The 19,773-nt window shown below is 41.4% G+C and overlaps 2 protein-coding genes across 2 annotated transcripts in view; one reads left to right on the plus strand and one right to left on the minus strand.

Annotated features, from left to right (window-relative positions):
- Positions 1-19,773, minus strand: part of LOC140119963 (uncharacterized) — a 1,020,783-nt gene that overhangs the window by 829,362 nt on the left and 171,648 nt on the right. The window lies entirely within an intron of this gene.
- LOC140119768 (uncharacterized) overlaps positions 2,337-19,773 on the plus strand; it is a 44,278-nt gene continuing 26,841 nt past the window's right edge. The window contains 6 exon segments of the mRNA XM_072139120.1: positions 2,337-2,437; positions 2,549-2,986; positions 3,085-3,269; positions 4,100-4,187; positions 4,373-4,406; positions 7,756-8,612. Of these exon segments, the coding sequence (XP_071995221.1) occupies positions 2,834-2,986; positions 3,085-3,269; positions 4,100-4,187; positions 4,373-4,406; positions 7,756-8,612 (1,317 nt within the window). The 5' untranslated portion in view covers positions 2,337-2,437; positions 2,549-2,833.

The following is a 19,773-nucleotide window of genomic DNA, read 5'->3' on the forward strand; positions in this document are numbered from 1 at the left end:
TGAGTTCCCTTTGTAAACCCCGGTCCCGTTCCTGACTACGCTCCTCTGCTGCCTGCCTTGACTTTTTGGTATGTCCCCGACTCTGAGCCTGTACTACCCGTCCTGACCACCTGCCTGTCCCCGACTATGGTTCTGCTTTACGTCTCTATACCTCGCTTAGCACATTGTTATGAATGAGGAGGAAAATCCCCATATACTGCCATACTGTATTATGGCAGTATATGATAGGATCGATCAGGCAATCTAGGGTTAGAGTACCCTAGGGCAGTGATGGCGAACCTTTTGGAGACAGAGTGCCCAAGCTACAACCGAAACCCACTTATATGTCGCAAAGTGTCAACATGACAATTTAAGCAGTAACTTATTGATCCCAGCTGTATTACGGGTTTTAATCGTATTGGTGTCCTGAGTTCAACAATACAATAGAAAGATGGAGAAATTTCAGTGTCCCCTGAAGAGAAAGGAAAAGGGGACCCAGAACAGGAGCTCCAATGACAATCCATCTCTATCCACAACTTCTCGCTCCTCCTGTAGTCCTGGCAGCCAATGATGTTGCTTTGAAATAGCGCTGAGCATGGTGCGTCCTGGGCTGTATTGGACCACAGAAGAAAGCCTTGAGTCTTAGCTTGCAAACTATGTGTTGGGGTGATGGCCTGAGTGCCCACAGAAAGGGCTCTGAGTGCCACCTCTGGCACCTGTGCCATAGGTTCGCCACCACTGCCCTAGGGAGTCTGAAAAATAGAAAAAATAAAAATAAAAAAAAGTTTAAAAAAAAAATTATAATAAAAAAACCTAAAATTTCAAATCACCCCCCTTTCCCTAGAACTGACATAAATATAAATAAACTGTGAAAATCATAAACACATTAATAATAATATAATAATAATAATAAGAATCTTTATTTATATAGCGCCATCATATTACGTAGCGCTTTACAAAACAATTAGATATCAAGGCGTCCAAAAATGCCTGATTTATCAAAATATGATAACAGTTTTTCAATGCGTTTAACCCCGTAACGGAAAATAGCGCCCAAAGTCGAAAATGTCACTTTTTTGCCATTTTGAAAAATATAAAAAAATCTATAAAAAATGATCAAAAGGTCGTACAGTCCTAAAAATGATATCATTGAAAATACTATCAAATTTCGCAAAAAATGACACTACACACAGCTCCGTACACCAAAGTATAACAAAGTTATTAGCGCAAGAAGTTGGCAAAATCAAAAAAAATAATTTTTGTACAGGAGGTTTTAATTTTTGTAAATCTATGAAAACATTATAAAACCTACACAAATTTGGTATCCCCTTAATCGTACCGACCCAAATAATGAAGCAGACCTGTCATTTGGGGCTCTCAGTAAAAGACGTAATATCCAAGCCCACAAGAAAATGGCGCAAATGCATCTTTTCACCGTTTTCACTGCATTTGGAATTTTTTTCCCGCTTCCGAGTACATGGCATGGAATATTTAATACCATCACTATGAAGTGCAATTTGTTACGCAGAAAACAAGCCCTCGCACAGCTCTTTACGTGTAAAAATAAAAAAAGTTATAGATTTTTGAAGGTGGGGAATGAAAAATGGACATGAAAAAACAGGAAAGGGCCCGGTCCTTAACCGGTTAAAGAAATACTTTTTTGATTTCTTCTGTCCACATGTTCCAAGAAATCAGGCGATACCTTTCTTAGGCTAACTGAGTATATTTGATGGTGAGCTTTCGAGAATACTAGTTCTCTTCGTCAGACATGATGTTATGCATGAAATTCACAGCATTTTCTAAACACTAAACAGTGACCATCAAAGTATCTAAAAAAAACTCTAAAACAACAGTTTGATAAAAACAGGGACATTTTATTTACAACAGGATATCAATAAAAACATTAAGAACCTGTGAGGCGAGACACATGCGCCTCCCACTGGTTCTGGACACAGCATTCGGTGCACCACTATATGCAGCACATATGCAACCAGAATTTTTCAGTTCCAGATGTCCAATGTGGCATTTGGACAGAAAAGCATAAAGTAGGACGATCTCTATATTTTGACATGGCTTGTCTACATAACGATACGGTAGGCAATATGGCCACGTAAATGGATGGCCCGCTTGCCCATTGAATTAAATAGGTCCGTATGCTACCCGTATATACGGCGGTTTATAAGGCCATTTTTATATGTTCGTGTGAGTACAGCCTTACAGCTGGATAACAATTTAAGGCACCAAAACAACTTAAAAAAACTGACATTAAGTAGGTCCACGTTAGACTATTGAAAGATGGAATTTATCATGTGTCCTCCTCATTTTCCCTCAGTTTCTTTAGATTCGGATTCCTCACTGACAGAATTTTCATTAGCGGATGAAGGTCCAGGATAGAGACCAGATGCATACAAGGATCCTGGAGCTCACCCTGGAGATGATCTCCTTGATAACCGGAGAGGTGAGAGTCTCCCAGGACACGGCTCTTATCTCTAGGAATAACAGCAGGAAATGACTGAGAGGTGAAGGATTCTTAGGATCTATGTAGTGATCAGTGTCTCCCCATACACAGGATTACACAGTAGTGAAGAAGTCGTCTGGTGAGTGTGTGACCCCCCGTGTGTCAGGAGGATGGACCCAGAGCCCCATCACCGAGCCTCCACCTCATTCACTGATACATGAGCAGAAGATCCTAGAACTTACCTCCAGGATCACTGAGCTGCTGAGCGGAGAGGTGAGTGCTGCTGGGAATGCTGGGACATTGTACAATAACACAAGGGAGGTGTCTGGGTGATGACTGTGTCATTGTGGGTGTCAGGTTCCTATAAGGTGTCAGGACGTCACTGTCTATTTCTCCATGGAGGAGTGGGAGTATATAGAAGGACACAAGGACCAGTACAAGGACATCATGATGGTGAAGGGCCCACCATGGAAGGAGAAGGACAGAGAGAAGATGGCTGCCAGGATCCTAGACTTCACCCTGGAGATCATCTTCTTGATAAGTGGAGAGGTGAGAGTCTCGGAGAACGTCACTCTCATATTTATAAATTAAACTGAAAAGATGGAGGAAAAATGAATGATTATTTGGATCAATGTATTGATGTACAGGATTACACAGTAGTGAAGAAGTCGTCTGGTGAGTGTGTTACACCCCGTGTGGGGTCGACCAAGAGCCCCATCACCGAGCCTCCAACTCATTCACTGATACATGAGCAGAAGATCCTAGAACTTACCTCCAGAATCACTGAGCTGCTGAGCGGAGAGGTGAGCGCTGCCGGGAATGCTGGGACATTGTACAATAAGAAATTTTAAAATATAACTTATATGTCACTAAAGAGCATCAATTAGATACCTCTAAACCCATATAGTCCATCAAAAGAACTTACACCATAGAAGAAAGATGCTGAGACATAACAGTGATTGCTAAACTTGTGAAGTGCCTGATGTGTTCCAGCCTTGTGTATAAATATAGTTCAATTGGCTGTTGAGCATGAGAGAGTATAAGTTCTTTATCAGCAAAGCTGATGCCATGTTTTAATACTACGGTGGTAGGTTTTTTTTACACACTTTTTGGGTTTAGAGGTATCTAATTGATAACTTTTCTAAATTAAAGTTTTAAAGTTGAACGAATTAATTATTCAGATTCCAGTGCAGACATTGTACAATAACACAAGGGAGGTGTCTGGGTGATGACTGTGTCATTGTGGGTGTCAGGTTCCTATAAGGTGTCAGGACGTCACTGTCTATTTCTCCATGGAGGAGTGGGAGTATATAGAAGGACACAAGGACCAGTACAAGGACATCATGATGGAGGACCACCAGTCCCTCACATCACCAGGTAAGACGAGACCTTCCTGATGAGGGACCAGGTGTGAGGTCACCTAGACTTATCTATCATTTGATCATCACATATAGACAATGTATTCAGTTACCTTGTAAATTTTATATAGGTGGATGCAGTCAGAAAAATCAACCTGATAGATGTGCTAGACCTGAAATTTCCCAAGATTGTCCAGAGGATCCAGAGCAGAACATCCCACAGGATCACCAGGTAGATGGAGCTGAGATTCTTATAAATCCCATTTAGCTTCATATAATTAACCTTTCTAACCTCCTCCGGCAGCAGTGGGTGGAGGATCTATGAGATGATGCTGATGGTTACTGTGGTGGGTCGAACCAACAAATGGTTTCTTATTTTATTAAGGACTATGGTAAGGAACATCAGAAAGAGAGCAGCTCAGAGCAGGAGAAGTGAATAAATTAAGTCCTGGTGTCCATGAGCGCAGCCTCCACCTCCGGATCAGATCACATTGTTTTATTCAGTAACATAACCGGAACATCAACAAGTTGATTTGTAAAATAATTGGATTAATGGTGATTCTGTCTTTTCCTTCAGGAGATTATTTCCTCTAAGTTCTCACCTTCTGGAAGTTTTTGTCGATCACTGAGATACAAGATCATTTCTGGACACCTCTCATTGTTTTCTCATGTCCCTCATGTTGGATCTTTCCAGGAAAGTTGTGGTGGAAGGAGGAGCGGAGAGGAAATCCCCTCATCAGTGACAGAGGAGGGTAAGAGCCTTTCATGTATCTTGTGGGTTATTCTTCCCTTATACATTGCAGGGAGAGGTCACATCCAGGGGAGGAGATGGAGATGACATAGACACCGGCTCATCTGTCTCTGGTCTCCTCCTCCAGTCACATCCGTCTGTACCCACATGTTGTGTTACTATGAGGCTCTGAGGGATATTATTGGATGATTCTTCTCCTCAGACATTTGAGACTGGCTATATATGGGGGCATTTATTAAAATTGGCCCTCCTAAGCACCTGTTTTTAGCGCACTATAATAAAGAATAATGAAGAATAAGTTCCACATCCAGAACTGAACTAGAGAAGCAGCTGTGCGTCCATAGTGAAACAAGTAGAGAGTCAAGACAACCAAAGCAGCATGGAGAGTGAGGCAGAGCAAATTCCAAGCACCTTTACATTAGAAGCAAGGACACAGTAAAGAACGGACATATATGAAAGCAAAAGGCCTTCGGAATGAAGCCGAAACTTGTGAATAAGCAAAGAAGCTGTGACACTGAACATTCATTTCCTACAAATCAACATTCTGTTTTGGTGTTTATGAATATGGTGTCCGAGCCTGTTTAGAGCTCTACACCTTGGAACCTTATTCTAATTTTTTATTAGACCAGGTTTTAGCTGGTCCTATTTTGCACCAATTGTACAGATAATATAACAGTTATGTCCAAAGACAGAACCGGACCGAAATTTCAAGTTATCATGGACCATTTTTCTGTGATATTTTCTTCATTTTATAGTTTTTAGTGGCTTGAGAATCAGTTACAGGACTGTTCTTCCAGGGGAATAGATTAAATTGATATCTCACTAAGCATGAAGTATACAGCTGGCCATGTATCTGGATGGTGGTTATGTTATAGGTGTCCTGTATATGGGGCTGAACACGACTTCCTCCACTTAATTTAGCAATTTTCTTGGACTGTTAAGCTTTCGGGCAGTGGTTCTCAACCTATGGGTCTCGACCCCAGCGGGGGTCAAACGACCAAAGCACAGGGGTCGCCTAAAGCCATCGGAGCCACGATTTTATCATATTTTTGCCACGAAACGGGATAAATCAAATGTGCATTAAACTAGTGGCTGTGGGACCTTAAATGACATCATTCAAGGTCTTGCTGCAGGTATCGCTATAGCAGCTGTATTTCTTGTACATCAGGGGCAGTATTATAGTAGCTATATTCTTGTACATAGGGGCAGTATTATAGTAGTTATATTCTTGTACATAGGGGGCAGTATTACAGTAGTGATATTCTTGTACATAGGGGCAGTATTATAGTAGTTATATTCTTGTACATAGGGGGCAGTATTATAGTAGTTATATTCTTGTAAATAGGGGGCAGTATTATAGTAGTTATATTCTTGTACTTAGGGGGCAGTATTATAGTAGTTGTATTCTTGTACTTAGGGGGCAGTATTATAGTAGTTGTATTCTTGTACATAGGGGGCAGTATTATAGTAGTTACATTCTTGTACATAGGGGGCAGTATTATAGTAGTTATATTCTTGTACATAGGGGGCAGTATTATAGCAGTTATATTCTTGTACATAGGGAGCAGTATTATAGTAGTTATATTCTTGTACATCGGGGGGGGGGGGGCAGTATTATAGTAGTTATATTCTTGTACATAGGGGGCAGTATTATAGTAGTTATATTCTTGTACATAGGGGGCAGTATTATAGTAGTTATAGTACTATAGTATTATAGTAGTAGAACAACATGGAAGTTACATGAATGGTAATCGCACAGGACCGACCAAAAAATACAGCGGTAACGCGTTTCGGACTATAGTTTGTTAGTCCTTAATCAAGATGATTGTACTACCCCAATGTACAAGAATATAACTACTATAATACTTGCCCCTATGTACAAGAATATAACTACTATAATACTGCCCTCTATGTACAAGAATATAACTACTATAATACTGCCCTCTATGTACAAGAATATAACTACTATAATACTGCCCCCTATGTACAAGAATATAACTACTATAATACTTGCCCCTATGTACAAGAATATAACTACTATAATACTGCCCCCTATGTACAAGAATGCGTTACCGCTGTATTTTTTGGTCGGTCCTGTGCGATTACCATTCATGTAACTTCCATGTTGTTCTACTATTGGAATTTTTCCTCTGTTTTTTAAAGGATATGAAGAATAAATTTTTGGACATGCTTTAACAGCGAGTCTTTTTCCTTTGGATCTATCGGATGTTGAATGCTGGATTCCCTTCCTTTGCTTTTTGCCATTGTTTGTTTCATTATAGTAATTATATTCTTGTACATAGGAGGCAGTATTATAGTTTTTATATTCTTGTACATAGGGGACAGTATTATAGTAGTTACATTCTTGTACATAGGGAGCAGTATTATAGTAGTTATATTCCTGTACATAGGGGGCAGTATTATAGTAGTTATATTCTTGTATATAGGGGGCAGTATTATAGTAGTTATATTCTTGTACATAGGGGGCAGTATTATAGTAGTTATATTCCTGTATATAGGGGGCAGTATTATAGTAGTTATATTCTTGTACATAGGGAGCAGTATTATAGTAGCTATAGTCTTGTACATAGTAGGCAGTATTATAGTAGTTATATTCGTGTACATAGGGGCAGTATTATAGTAGTTATATTCTTGTACATAGGGGGCAGTATTATAGTAGTTATATTCTTGTACGTAGGGGGCAGTATTTTAGTAATTATATTCTTGTACATAGGGGGCAGTATTATATTAGTTATATTCTTGTACGTAGGGGGCAGTATTTTAGTAATTATATTCTTGTACATAGGGGGCAGTATTATAGTAGTTATATCCTTGTACATACGATCAGTATTATAGTTGTTACATTCTTGTACATGGTTTAGGGTAACCACAACATCAGGAACTGTATTGCGGGGTCACAGCATTAGAAAGATTGAGAATCACTGGTCTAGGGTGAGATGGGAATCTCTGGTTACACAATCCTCTTATGTCCTGGACGTAGAAGAATCCGGTTTCTAAGGATTTGATGACTTCTGTTTACTTGGTGTTGGATTGTAATCAGATTATCTGACAATGTATTATATAAGCAATGAATATCTATGATGTTGGTAGTTTTCTATCTATAGCCGACTGTATGTTACTGACACGTTGCTTCACTTCTGCCTGTAAAGGAAAATTCCAATATTGATTTCATGACTATACTTTTTTAGGAGACAAAAGTAAAGGAGGTTTCCATGGGCGTCCCCCCTCATCTCTTTGTATTGAAGTAGAAGACAATCAATCACATCTTTCCACAGGGAAGGCAAATCACAGAGATAAAAGGAAATGTTCACGTGAGAAGCGGTTTACCCAGAAATCAAATCTTGATCAACATGTGAAAATTCAAAAAGGGAAGAAAACGTTTTCATGTACTGAATGTGGGAAATGTCTTAGTGCAAAAAAAAATTTTTTAAGACATCTGAGAATTCACACAGGGGAGAAGCCATTTCCATGTACTGAATGTGGAAAATGTTTTAGGGAAAAAGCAAAGCTTTTTATACATCAGAGAACTCACACAGGGGAGAAGCCATTTTCATGTACAGAATGTGGAAAATGTTTTATGTACAAATCAGCTCTTGTTGAACATCAAATATTTCACACAGGGGAGAAGCCATTTTCATGTACAGAATGTGAAAAATCTTTTCGTAGTAAAATAGGTCTTATTCAGCATCAGAGAATCCACACAGGGGAAAAGCCATTTTCATGTACTGAATGTGGAAAAAGTTTTTCTAACAAAACAAATTGTATACAACATCAGAGAACTCACACAGGGGAGAAGCCATTTTCGTGTACAGAATGTGGAAAATGTTTTATGTACAAATCAATTCTTGTTGAACATCAAAGATTTCACATTGAGGAGAACCCATTTTCATGTACTGAATGTGAAAAATGTTTTCGTAGTAAATTAGGTCTTATTCAACATCAGAGAATCCACACAGGGGAGAAGCCATTTTCATGTACAGAATGTAGAAAATGTTTTAGGTGCAAATCAGCTCTTGTTAAACACCAAAGATTTCACACAGGAGAGTGAAAACAGTTTCCGTCAATTATCACGTCTTATTCATCATCAGAGAGTCCACGGGGGGGGACTTCTGCTCATTATCCTAAGTGTAGGCAGGTGCTCGGGGCAATCATCATGAACGATGGTGTTTTAGGTATTTTTTGTAATTATTATAATAAATTATAATTTTATAAGTAAACCTTTTGGTAGGTCTTCTTTGCATGATAATATTTTTGTTTTGTGATACATGTTTTAGCTTCTCCTATCCTGTCAGGTGCAACTATTGCCTTTTTTTTTTGCGACTTTTTGTTGCAGATGTCTCAAATCCACATGAGCACAAGCCACGTGAGAGGCTTATGTACAGGAGTGGACACTTCTATAAATGTTGGATTAGGGGCTGTGGCCAGCATTTTAGGGACTCCAGTCACACCCCAGGGAGATGATGACATATGAGGGTGCGGTCATAATAGGGCAGCACAGTGGCTTAGTGGTTAGCATTACAGCCTTGCAGCGCTGGAGACCAGGGTTCAAGTCGCAGGTTCAACATCTGCAAAGAGTTTGTATGTTCTTTCCGTGTTTGTTTGGGTTTCCTCTGAGTCCTCCGGTTACCTCCCACACTCCAAAAACATACTGGTATGCTGATTAGATTGTGAGCCCCATGGGGGACATGGACCGATTTGGCAAACTCTGTGTAGAGGTGCGTAATCTGTGTGCACTATATAAATAAAGAATTGGTATTATTAATATGTTAATATGTATCACAGAAACTCACAAGTTTTACATGTTACCACGCACGGTTAGGCCCCTTCTCCACTGGCGTTTTTCACGCGCGAGTTCTGCGCGTGCATTTGACGCGCAGAACTCGCATTGCACTCTGTCCCATTGTATTCAATGGGTCTTTCTCCATTAGCGTGGTTTTGAACGCGCGTGCTTGCGTTCGTTTGCACGCGCGTCAAAATCGCAGCATGCTCTATTTTTGCGAGTCACGCGCAATTTTCACGCCCCATTCAAGTCTATGGAGATGCATCAAGAACGCATTGCACTCGCAATCATTGCAAGTGCAATGCGAGTGCAATGCGTTTTAAACGTAAGGGTTGCTAGGTGACCAGAATAACATTATTTCCCCTGCTCGCGAACGATCATTTAATTAATAAAACACAGTGAAGAACAGTGAAGAATAGAATAAAAACAGTGAACACAGTGAACACAGTGACCACAGGATCATTTAAGATAAAAACACAGTGCAGAACACAGTGCAGAATATATATGTGTGAAGAATACATTGCAGATGTATTTAAACATCTGCAATGTGTTCTTCACACACATATATATTGTTCTTCACATGCTATTTTGTTCGCGGCGTTCCGCGCGTATCTCCCGACAAGTAAGCAGATGTGCCGAACATCTGTAATCTATTCTGCACTGTGTTTTGCACTGTGTTTTTATCTTAAATGATCCTGTGTTCACTGTGTTCACTGTGTACAATGATTTTATTCTATTCTTCACTGTTCTTCACATCTGCTAAATTGTCGGGAGATAATATACGCGCGGAACAGTGAAGAATAGATCGCAGATGTTTGCAAATTATCAGAAGACATTATTTTTCAATTAAATAACACATTTTAATCCCAAACCATGGTCCCTTTGAAAACTGCTCGAGTCTCCCATTGAAACGCGCGTCAAAAATGCGCCGAAAACGCAAAAACAACGCTAACAACACGCGCGTGAAAAACGCAAAAACGCAAATTACTCCAAGGAAAAATGGAACAAAAACGCAGCCAAAACGTCACTTTTTCACGCATTGCACCCTGACGTGAAACGCAACGCTAGTGTGCAAGAGGCCTTAGTTTATAAGCATTCCTCTTCATTGTTGGAAGTGTAAGCAGCTGTGTTAACATTTTCACAGCTGCTTACCTTTCCAGCAATGAAGAAAAATGCATTCAAATCCAGCAAAACGAATGGTAAACATGTAAAACGCAGGCATTTCTGCAATGCGTTTAAAAATTCATCTTAAACGCCACGTGTGACCGCACCATTAGTGAAAAGTGATACAGAATATCTGGAAAATAATGAGACATAAGGCAACTCTGGTACAGACAAAGGTGCACATTAGAGAAACGACAGCAAAGGTCACAAAAAGGAAAGAAAAAAAAGCAAGCAGAAATAAAGATACATGTCCCCCAATGTTTCTATGAAAATCTGTTGCATACAATCGTCTTATTGTAAATAATCACAGGGCAAATAGTTTTTTCCTTTGGCGTTGTTTTTCATATCCGCGGTTCAATAATTTCAGTTCAGGAAAAAATTATGAAACATTTCACGTCCTATTTTTTTCACTGATGCGAATCACGGAAGGCAATAGAAGTCTGTTGGTCACAAAAACGGGATTGAGGTCAATAACGGAACCGGGGTCACAACAGGAAATTGTAATACAAGCACAGAGCATCAGGAACAAAGCTTTCTCTAGGGCACAGGGCACAAGGCACGAAGATACGGCAGGGTGAGCAGGAAGAGTCTGGCTTATCAAGGATTCAGTAAATGGCCAGCACCAATCAATGGTGCGCTGGCTCTTTAAATCTTTGGGTGCCTGAGCTCACGCACTAGGAGGCACGGACATCCATACCACACCGCCGAAGCAGGAACAAGGACAAGTGATTTAGACCACTGGATCGCTCGGACGTGGAAGAAGCACGGGTGAGCCCGTGACCCAAGACATGGGTGGCATTTCTGCTGTTTTCTTTTATTTCAATTCAATTGACACAGGTCAGGGGTAGTGTACCCACTGAACCACCAGTTCGCTCCACAGGCACGACTTTGTCCACGGTGGTGGCCAAGGCGAGGTACAGAATCATGAGGCAAGACAGAGTTGTGAACAGGCAGGAGGTCAGGACAGGCAGCACAGGATCAGAGTCGGGGACGTAGCAGGAGGTCAAGGCAGGCGGAAAAGATTCGGAGTCAGGAACAGAAATTGAGGTCACAACGGGAAATCACAATAATCGCAAGGAACACAGAAGACAAGCTTTCTCCAAGGCACGAGGCACAAAGATTCGGCGGGGGACACGTGAAGGGGCTGGGAATTTATCAGGGCCGGCCAGCGCCAATTATCGACGTGCTGGTCCTTTAAATCTTGCCCAGCCGGCGTGCGTGCCCTAGTAGATGGAGACGCGCGCCAGAGAGCAGGGACCGCCGCTGGAGCCAGGGATGGTGAGCAGAACTGCAGGCTGGCTCCGGGGGCATGGGGAGGATCAATTTTTATGTGATTCTTTGTAGGGATAAATAGAATGTTAATTGTCAGGGTTGTGTTGTTAATTGTCATATATTCATTACCCCACCCGTTGTTGTTTGATTTGAAGTAATACATTTACTTTTGAACATAATTTTCAATTAAATTTTTTGACAACCAGAGATCATGCTCTCTCCCACTTCTGCATTAAAAAGTTCAGTGAGGCCGTCAAAAGGTGGACCATGAAGCGGCCTATCACAAGGTCCATTCCCTCCGGTCTAGAATTTTTTTGTTTTTTTGTTTATGGCTGGTGGTAAACTTGAAAATTACTTGGGGCAAGTCAGATGAAGTATGTCTGGCTCAGAGGCTGCAGGTCAAGATAAAAATGATAACGGGCAAGTAAGATGAATTATGATCAGATTCATTGTGACAGGGTGGGGTGAATTATAACTGGGGGATGCAGATAAGATGAGTTGGAACGATCACAGTCGAGGAGGCTGCTGGTCAGTAATATAACTGGGAGCTGGTGATCACTGGGGGCAGCTGGACAGTATAATAATTAAGGTGGGGCTACTGAACTGTATTATATAATAAGTGAGGCCGCTGAACTTAAAAATATTAAAACGGCTATGTTATATATTATATAATAGGGGCACATATGGATTGGTGAGGGGGTGCTACATTAATGACAGGGTGCAGTGTTACATATGAATTAATAGGGGCACGGCATATTAATGAATATTGCAGTGTCACTGTACAAAGAATATAAATAGAGGACGTTGTTAGTGTATAAAAATTTCCGGTCAGGAAGATCTTCCTTAGCACCTCTATCTCTAAAGTGACATTTCTCCTCTTGAAAGCCTGGCCGGTGTAACTGGTGGTCGAGGAGAGGAATGGTGAACCTCGACTCCTAGCATTCCCAAATGTCTGACCTGTGTCCTGCTAAGGGGTATGTGTAGGCTGTGGATCATCAGTACTTGGGGCTGCTGAACACTTGGGCCATGGGGCCACTGACTGCCCGAGCTTGATTAGAGGAGAGAACTCCTCAATGGTAGATTGTCCCTCACCCTTCATAACATCAACATCAGGGCTCTCTGTGTTACCAGCAATATCTCTGCGTTATTAGCAATATCAGACTTTTACACAACATTATCAGCATTGATCCCCTCTGTGCAGCACAATCTTGCACAGATACAATCTGAGGTGCTACAGTGTTACCTTCTGGTTCAGGTGTGAGTCCAAAGTCCACCCGAAGTGCGCTGCCACCTGGCACTTGTGGTTTCTGTGCTGCCACTTCATTGCTGTTATCAGATAAGAGTCCACTTACAGCTGGGACTTGTATCTTATCAGGGGCTGCTGAGATTTGTAGTACCTTATCCAGGGCTACTGTGACTTATGGTCCCTCACTAGGGGCTGCTGCAGGACTTGGCTGTTGTTGCCTTTCTTGTACACTTCTCCCTCCTCAAATGGCAGAGCTGCTGGCTGTAGTATGGGTTGTACATTGGACTTCTGAGTCTCAGAACTGGGGTGTTTTCCGGCCTGCTTATAGTACTGGACCGTGTAGGTACACCATGGCTGCTCTTTCCTGGCACCAGACCCTGTGACTTTGGCTCAAAAGCCTGAGATTCTTGGTGTATTTCGACTGCTGTTACTGTTCGGGGGTCACAATCTCCTGTTGGGTGGTTGGACACCGGATGTCTTGCAAACACAATGGGGGACATTTACTATGGCGTTTCCGCCAGTTTTGTGGCGCTCTCACCACATGTTCTGCTCTCAGACCTATTTATAAGCTGGCGGCGCCAGAAAAAATTACTTTTTCCGTCTGCTCCGACTCTTCTGCGAAAAGGGGCGTGGCTTCGGCGGAGTGGAAACTCAGACACAATTAATATGTGTCGCAGCCCTTTTTGGGCGCTGTAAACTGGCGGAAAGTAGACCAAAAGAAAACTGGTCTAGCAGGGACTGTTGGACACATTTCTGGTGCTCGGGACAGATTTTGGTCCCAGGGACAGAAAATAGTCTCGGCGCCAGAAATGTCTCTGCACAGCTCTACAATATTAAGTGTGTATCTTCTTTCCGAGAGCAGGTCGGTAACAAAGCCAGTGCAGACACCGACACTTTAAGTAAATGTCCCCACTATTGTTACCAGCTTTGGTTGCATGGCTACCCTTGGTCTCCTTCACAACCTACATATCCCCAGATTTTGCGCTCTCAGAGGGTCAAACCACATGCTGTCTCAATGCCTCATTATCATAAGCAAGTGGCAAAGCAGGAACATTAATAATAGTGCCAGTGCAGGAGAGGGATGGATTATACACAGGAGGGCAATCTCACCATACATGGAGCATGTTGTCTTCAGCATTTCCACATCGCCAGAATGTGGAAGAAACCTCAGGGAACTTAGAAACCTATTTTACTTAGTTGTGATACGATTGAGATAAATTTTTATAATTTAATTCTTGAAGGCAGCAAGAAACAAAATCTTTATTTGTTAAGATTAGTGCTTTCTGCCATTGTTCAAGATAAAAGGATTTGTTTAGCTCATGTTTCCGTGGTTTGGCAAATTAATTTAGAGTGTCCCTATAACGTCTTTTGTAAAAAAAAAAAAAAAACATTTACAAACAAAACACAGGAAAACAAGGCAAAAGCAACGAAAACCAAAATCAGATTCCCGAAAACATCCAAACTAACTCTCTTGCAAACAGCACGCAACCTGGATCGTCTGCCTGGGTTGCCTCCATTGGTCCAGCTATTTGCAGATCTAGCACCTTCCACATTTCTGAAGCTCCACTCCCTACGCCCTCTCACTTTGGCCCTCTTCCAAGCGGAGTTTAGCTATAGGCGGGGCTACCCCTGCTCCCCCAGTTCTCATTGAGGAGCCAGAGCTATGTTATCTGCACACCGGAGGAGTGGAAACACATCCTAGAGACAGAGGGTATTGCGGTGGAGGGTGCTTCCATGCCTCAGCGACAACAATGGGTGCAAATACAAGGCCGACTTTAACCTCCTTATACCAGAGCTTCCTGAATGGATGATGCCGATTGAATTTTGATTACTGCTCCATCTTGATAGTGAATAATGAATGAATATTTTCTCCAATTTCACTGCAGATGGAATTTTTCCCACTTCCAAGGACATGGCATGGAATATTATATAGCGTTAATATGAAGTGCAATTTGTTACACACAGACCTCGCACAGATCTTTAAATGGAAAAATAAAAAAGTTATAGATTTTTGAAGGTGGGGAAGGAAAAATGAAAATACAAAAACAAAAAAGAGCCAAGTCATTAAGGGTCTAATAAATCTACTTACCTGTGATATTAAGCAGCCATAACTGTAGTTTGTGAGATAACCGGACAAAGATACACGAGGATAATAATTCTCCTATATATATATGATATATCAGCCATGTCTGCAGTGTATGAGGTGACTGGAGCAGATACATGAGGAGACATGGTGACTACATGATGCCCTGTGGTAATAATTCTCCTATATATGATATATAAGCCACGTCTGCAGTGTATGAGGTGACTGGAGCAGATACATGAGGAGACACGGTGACTACATGATGTCCTGAGGTAATAATTCTCCTATATATGATATATCAGCCATGTCTGCAGTGTATGAGGTGACTGGAGCAGATATATGAGGAGACATGGTGACTACATGATGTCCTGTGGTAATAATTCTCCTATATATGATATATCAGCCATGTCTGCAGTGTATGAGGTGACTGGAGCAGATACATGAGGAGACACGGTGACTACATGATGTCCTGAGGTAATAATTCTCCTATATATGATATATCAGCCATGTCTGCAGTGTATGAGGTGACTGGAGCAGATATATGAGGAGACATGGTGACTACATCGCTTCCTGTGGTAAAAATCCTCCTATATATCATATATCAGACATGTCTGCAGTGTATGAGGTGACTGGGAGCAGATACATGAGGAGACATGGTGATTACATGATGTCCTGTGGTAATAATTCTCCTATATATGATAATTATTTCCTCTATATATGAGATATCAGCCATGTCTGCAGTGTATGAAGTGACTGGGAGCAGATACATGAGGAGACATGGTGACTACATGATGTCCTGTGGTAATAATTCCCCTATATATGATATATCAGACATGTCTGCAGTGTATGAGGTAACTGGAGCAGATACATGAGGAGACATGGTGACTACATGATGTCCTGGGGTAATAATTCTCCTATATATGATATATCAGCCATGTCTGCAGTGTGTGAGGTGACTGGAGCAGATACATGAGGAGACCTGTGACTACATGATGTCCTGAGGTAATAATTCTCCTATATATGATATATCAGCCATGTCTGCAGTGTATGAGGTGACTGGAGGAGATACATGAGGAGACATGGTGACTACATGATCTCATGTGGTAATAATTCTCCTATATATGATATATCAGCCATGTCTGCAGTGTATGAGGTGACTGGAGCAGATACATGAGGAGACATGGTGACTACATGATCTCCTGTGGTAATAATTCTCCTATATATGATAATTATTTCCTCTATATATGAGATATCAGCCATGTCTGCAGTGTATGAAGTGAATGGGAGCAGATACATGAGGAGACATGGTGACTACATGATGTCCTGTGGTAATAATTCCCCTATATATGATATATCAGCCATGTCTGCAGTGTATGAGGTAACTGGGAGCAGATACATGAGGAGACATGGTGACTACATGATGTCCTGTGGTAATAATTCTCCTATATATGATATATCAGCCATGTCTGCAGTGTATGAGGTGACTGGAGGAGATACATGAGGAGACATGGTGATTACATGATGACCTGTGGTAATAATTCTCCTATATATGATATATCAGACATGTCTGCAGTGTATGAGGTGACTGGAGGAGATACATGAGGAGACATGGTGACTACATGATGTCCTGTGGTAATAATTCCCCTATATATGATATATCAGCCATGTCTGCAGTGTGTGAGGTGACTGGGAGCAGATACATGAGGAGACATGGTGACTACATGATGTCCTGAAGTAATAATTCTCCTATATATGATATATCAGCCATGTCTGCAGTGTGTAAGGTGACTGGAGCAGATACATGAGGAGACATGGTGACTACATGATCTCCTGTGATACAGTGCTCCTAAATGGGGATTCAGTGGGACTGTTTCCCTTTGCAGGTGTTTTTTCCCACTGTGTCCCAGACATCTCCTCCGATTACCTTGGGATGTGGAGACGACGAAAGATTGCTGCTCCTACTACAGTTCTTGTCATTCAGTAGGTTTCTACAGGCTGGCCCCACCCCCTAATGTAGCCTGTGTCAGAAGAGACCCGGCCCACTGACCTCACTGAGGAACTCTGGGTAAGCACAGCAGGAATTAGGCAAAGGGGAAGAGAGCAGGTCAGCTTCCCAGGGCATTTCATAATCTAATGGTCTCCTACTCAAGAGCCCTCTGTGGAGTCAGCGTATTAGAGACAAAACAAGATACATTGCTTCCTTACCGCCCCCTCTCTCAGCTACTGTTCACACAAGTGGGAAGGACAGTGATACAGCAGTCAGTATAGGAGGGTGGGGGAGGGAGCCTGCAGCAACTGGAACAAATATCTGCTGAGTTTCTTCATGACTAGTAAGTGTATCTTTAAGTTTTGCATACTGTAGTGTATTTATACACTATGTGCATGTATGTATATATGTGGATATGTAGTTGTATGTTTGTAAGTGAGAAGATTTTTGTAAGGTCTTCTGCGGCTGTCTCCCAGCTCCATGTGTTGTTATGGGCTTATGATCACGGGTGAGGATTTCTCTGCACCGTGTCCGGGCCTAATGTCCATGAGGAAAAACTCAGAGCATGTCCTGTCCTAAACCATGTTTTGGGTCAAACCATCCCCGAGAAGTCAATGGGGCAATAAAAAAAACATAACAAAACAGATTGCATGTGGTTGTATTAGGCTTTCTGGCCATTTTTGTGGTTGGTTTCTGGAAAATAATCACATGACCTTAATGGGCTGGCCCAGCTCAATTACAGCATTGAAAACCACATTTTAACCCCTTCAGGACATACTAAGGGCTGAGGATTTTTTCGCTAATTTCTCGCTCTCCACCTTCAAAAATTCATAACTGTTTTTTTTTTTTTTTTTTTACAGAGCTATGTGAGAGCTTAGTTTCTGTGTAACAAATTTTACTTCTCAGTGATGTCATTTATTATTCCATGCCGTGTACTGGGAAGCTGGAAAAATATTCCAAATGTGGTGAAATTAGCCAAAAAAATGCATTTGTGTCCTTATAGCCTAATAATCATGTTATCTTTAATCTATTGGTCAATAAGATTACAGGGATACCATACTTCCCCCCCCACACACATTAGATTTTATTTTGCAAATTTTGTAGAATGTAAGAAAAATATCTATCATTTTTCTATCTCCATCTTTCCAGTGGCACAAAATGTTTATTTTTCAGGCTACGGAGGTGGATGATGGCTGGTTTTTAAGGGACATTTTGTACTTTGCAACAGTATTATTCTGGAGTACGTATGTTTTTTTATCGCTTTTTATAAAAAATTTTTGTGGGATTATAGCGGTAAAAATCATTTTTGGTGGATTTTTAACAGTTTTTTAATGGTGTTCATCGAGCAGGTTCAATAGTAATCTTTCATTCTATGGGTCGTTATGGACGCAGTGATGCTATATATGTGGGGTTTGCATTATGATTTTGACCTTTTTTGCATTATATCTCTCTTTATATGTTCATGGGGCTTATAAGCAATTTTATAAATTTTTTTTTAATTTAAGAACTTTTTTTTTTAAACTTTTTTATTAGCTCCACCATTGGACATGAACAAGCAATCAACTGATGTATTGCAAGGTATTAGCTCAGTCAGCCTAAACACATGCATAGGCTGTCACTGTGCCTTTAAGATGCCATCACAAACAGGATCTTACAGGCACTGCCTGTGGACAGCCCTTGGGGTTCTGCTCAGACTTCAGGGCTGCTATGGTAACGAACGGCACCCCATACATGCCAGCAATGTCGGCTCTGATTTTGAGCTGAACCGGCATCAGCTCAGCGGCGGATATATCCGCCACTCAGCACTGAGTGCCATAGTTCTGCAACGTATATATCTGCTGCTGAGCGGCAAGGAGTTAAACATCTGTGACACAGGTAAAATACGGATTATACGTGGCCCTCAAATACGGCCATTACGGCCGCATAGAAAAACAATAATTGTGTGCATGTAGCCCAAGTGTATAGAAATATGATCTGACAGAAAGGGGTTGAAAAGAGGAATTGTACTTATCTTAGCCACCTTTTCGCCTTTCAGTTGCTTATGTCCCCTAGCTAACAACAGAAAAAATGTTATTGTGTTTCCTCCTGGTTATGACGTATATAGATTGAGGCAAAGAGGAGACCCCCACCTACCTGTATACGTCTATGGATACATCTAGCACAGCTCAAATCAAAACTGTGAGAAAAACAAACAACATAAAGTAAGGGCGTGATTGGCCGTGTGGGACTTGTGACTCTGCTGTATGACCCAGCGCTATTACACAGAAGAAAAAGGCTGCAGCTACAGGAACAGCGAGGGAAGGAGTAGAGAATTAATACTTTCAGAACTTCCTTACTGATATAGAGAAGGCTATGAGGGACGGATAGAAATATTTGCCCCTTTAGTTGCAGTCTGAAGAATTTCATAGGCTGCTATAGTGCACAGCCAGTCTAAAGATACAATTACACAAACTTATGCGCACTCGGTCGTAGGCTGCTCTCCCCTCTCCATTGCATAGAGCAGCGCAGGGGCAGCACCGTAACAGGGCCCTGTCTAGAACTGAGGGATAAACGGAGGGAAGAAGGGATGGTACCTGATACCATCTTGAAAGTGTCTTACACACTGCTGAAAAAAAATAAAGGGAACACTTAAACAACACAATATAACTCCCAAGTAAATAAAACTTCTGTGAAA

This window comes from Engystomops pustulosus, chromosome 2 (assembly GCF_040894005.1).
Source record: "Engystomops pustulosus chromosome 2, aEngPut4.maternal, whole genome shotgun sequence".
Taxonomy (NCBI): domain Eukaryota; kingdom Metazoa; phylum Chordata; class Amphibia; order Anura; family Leptodactylidae; genus Engystomops; species Engystomops pustulosus.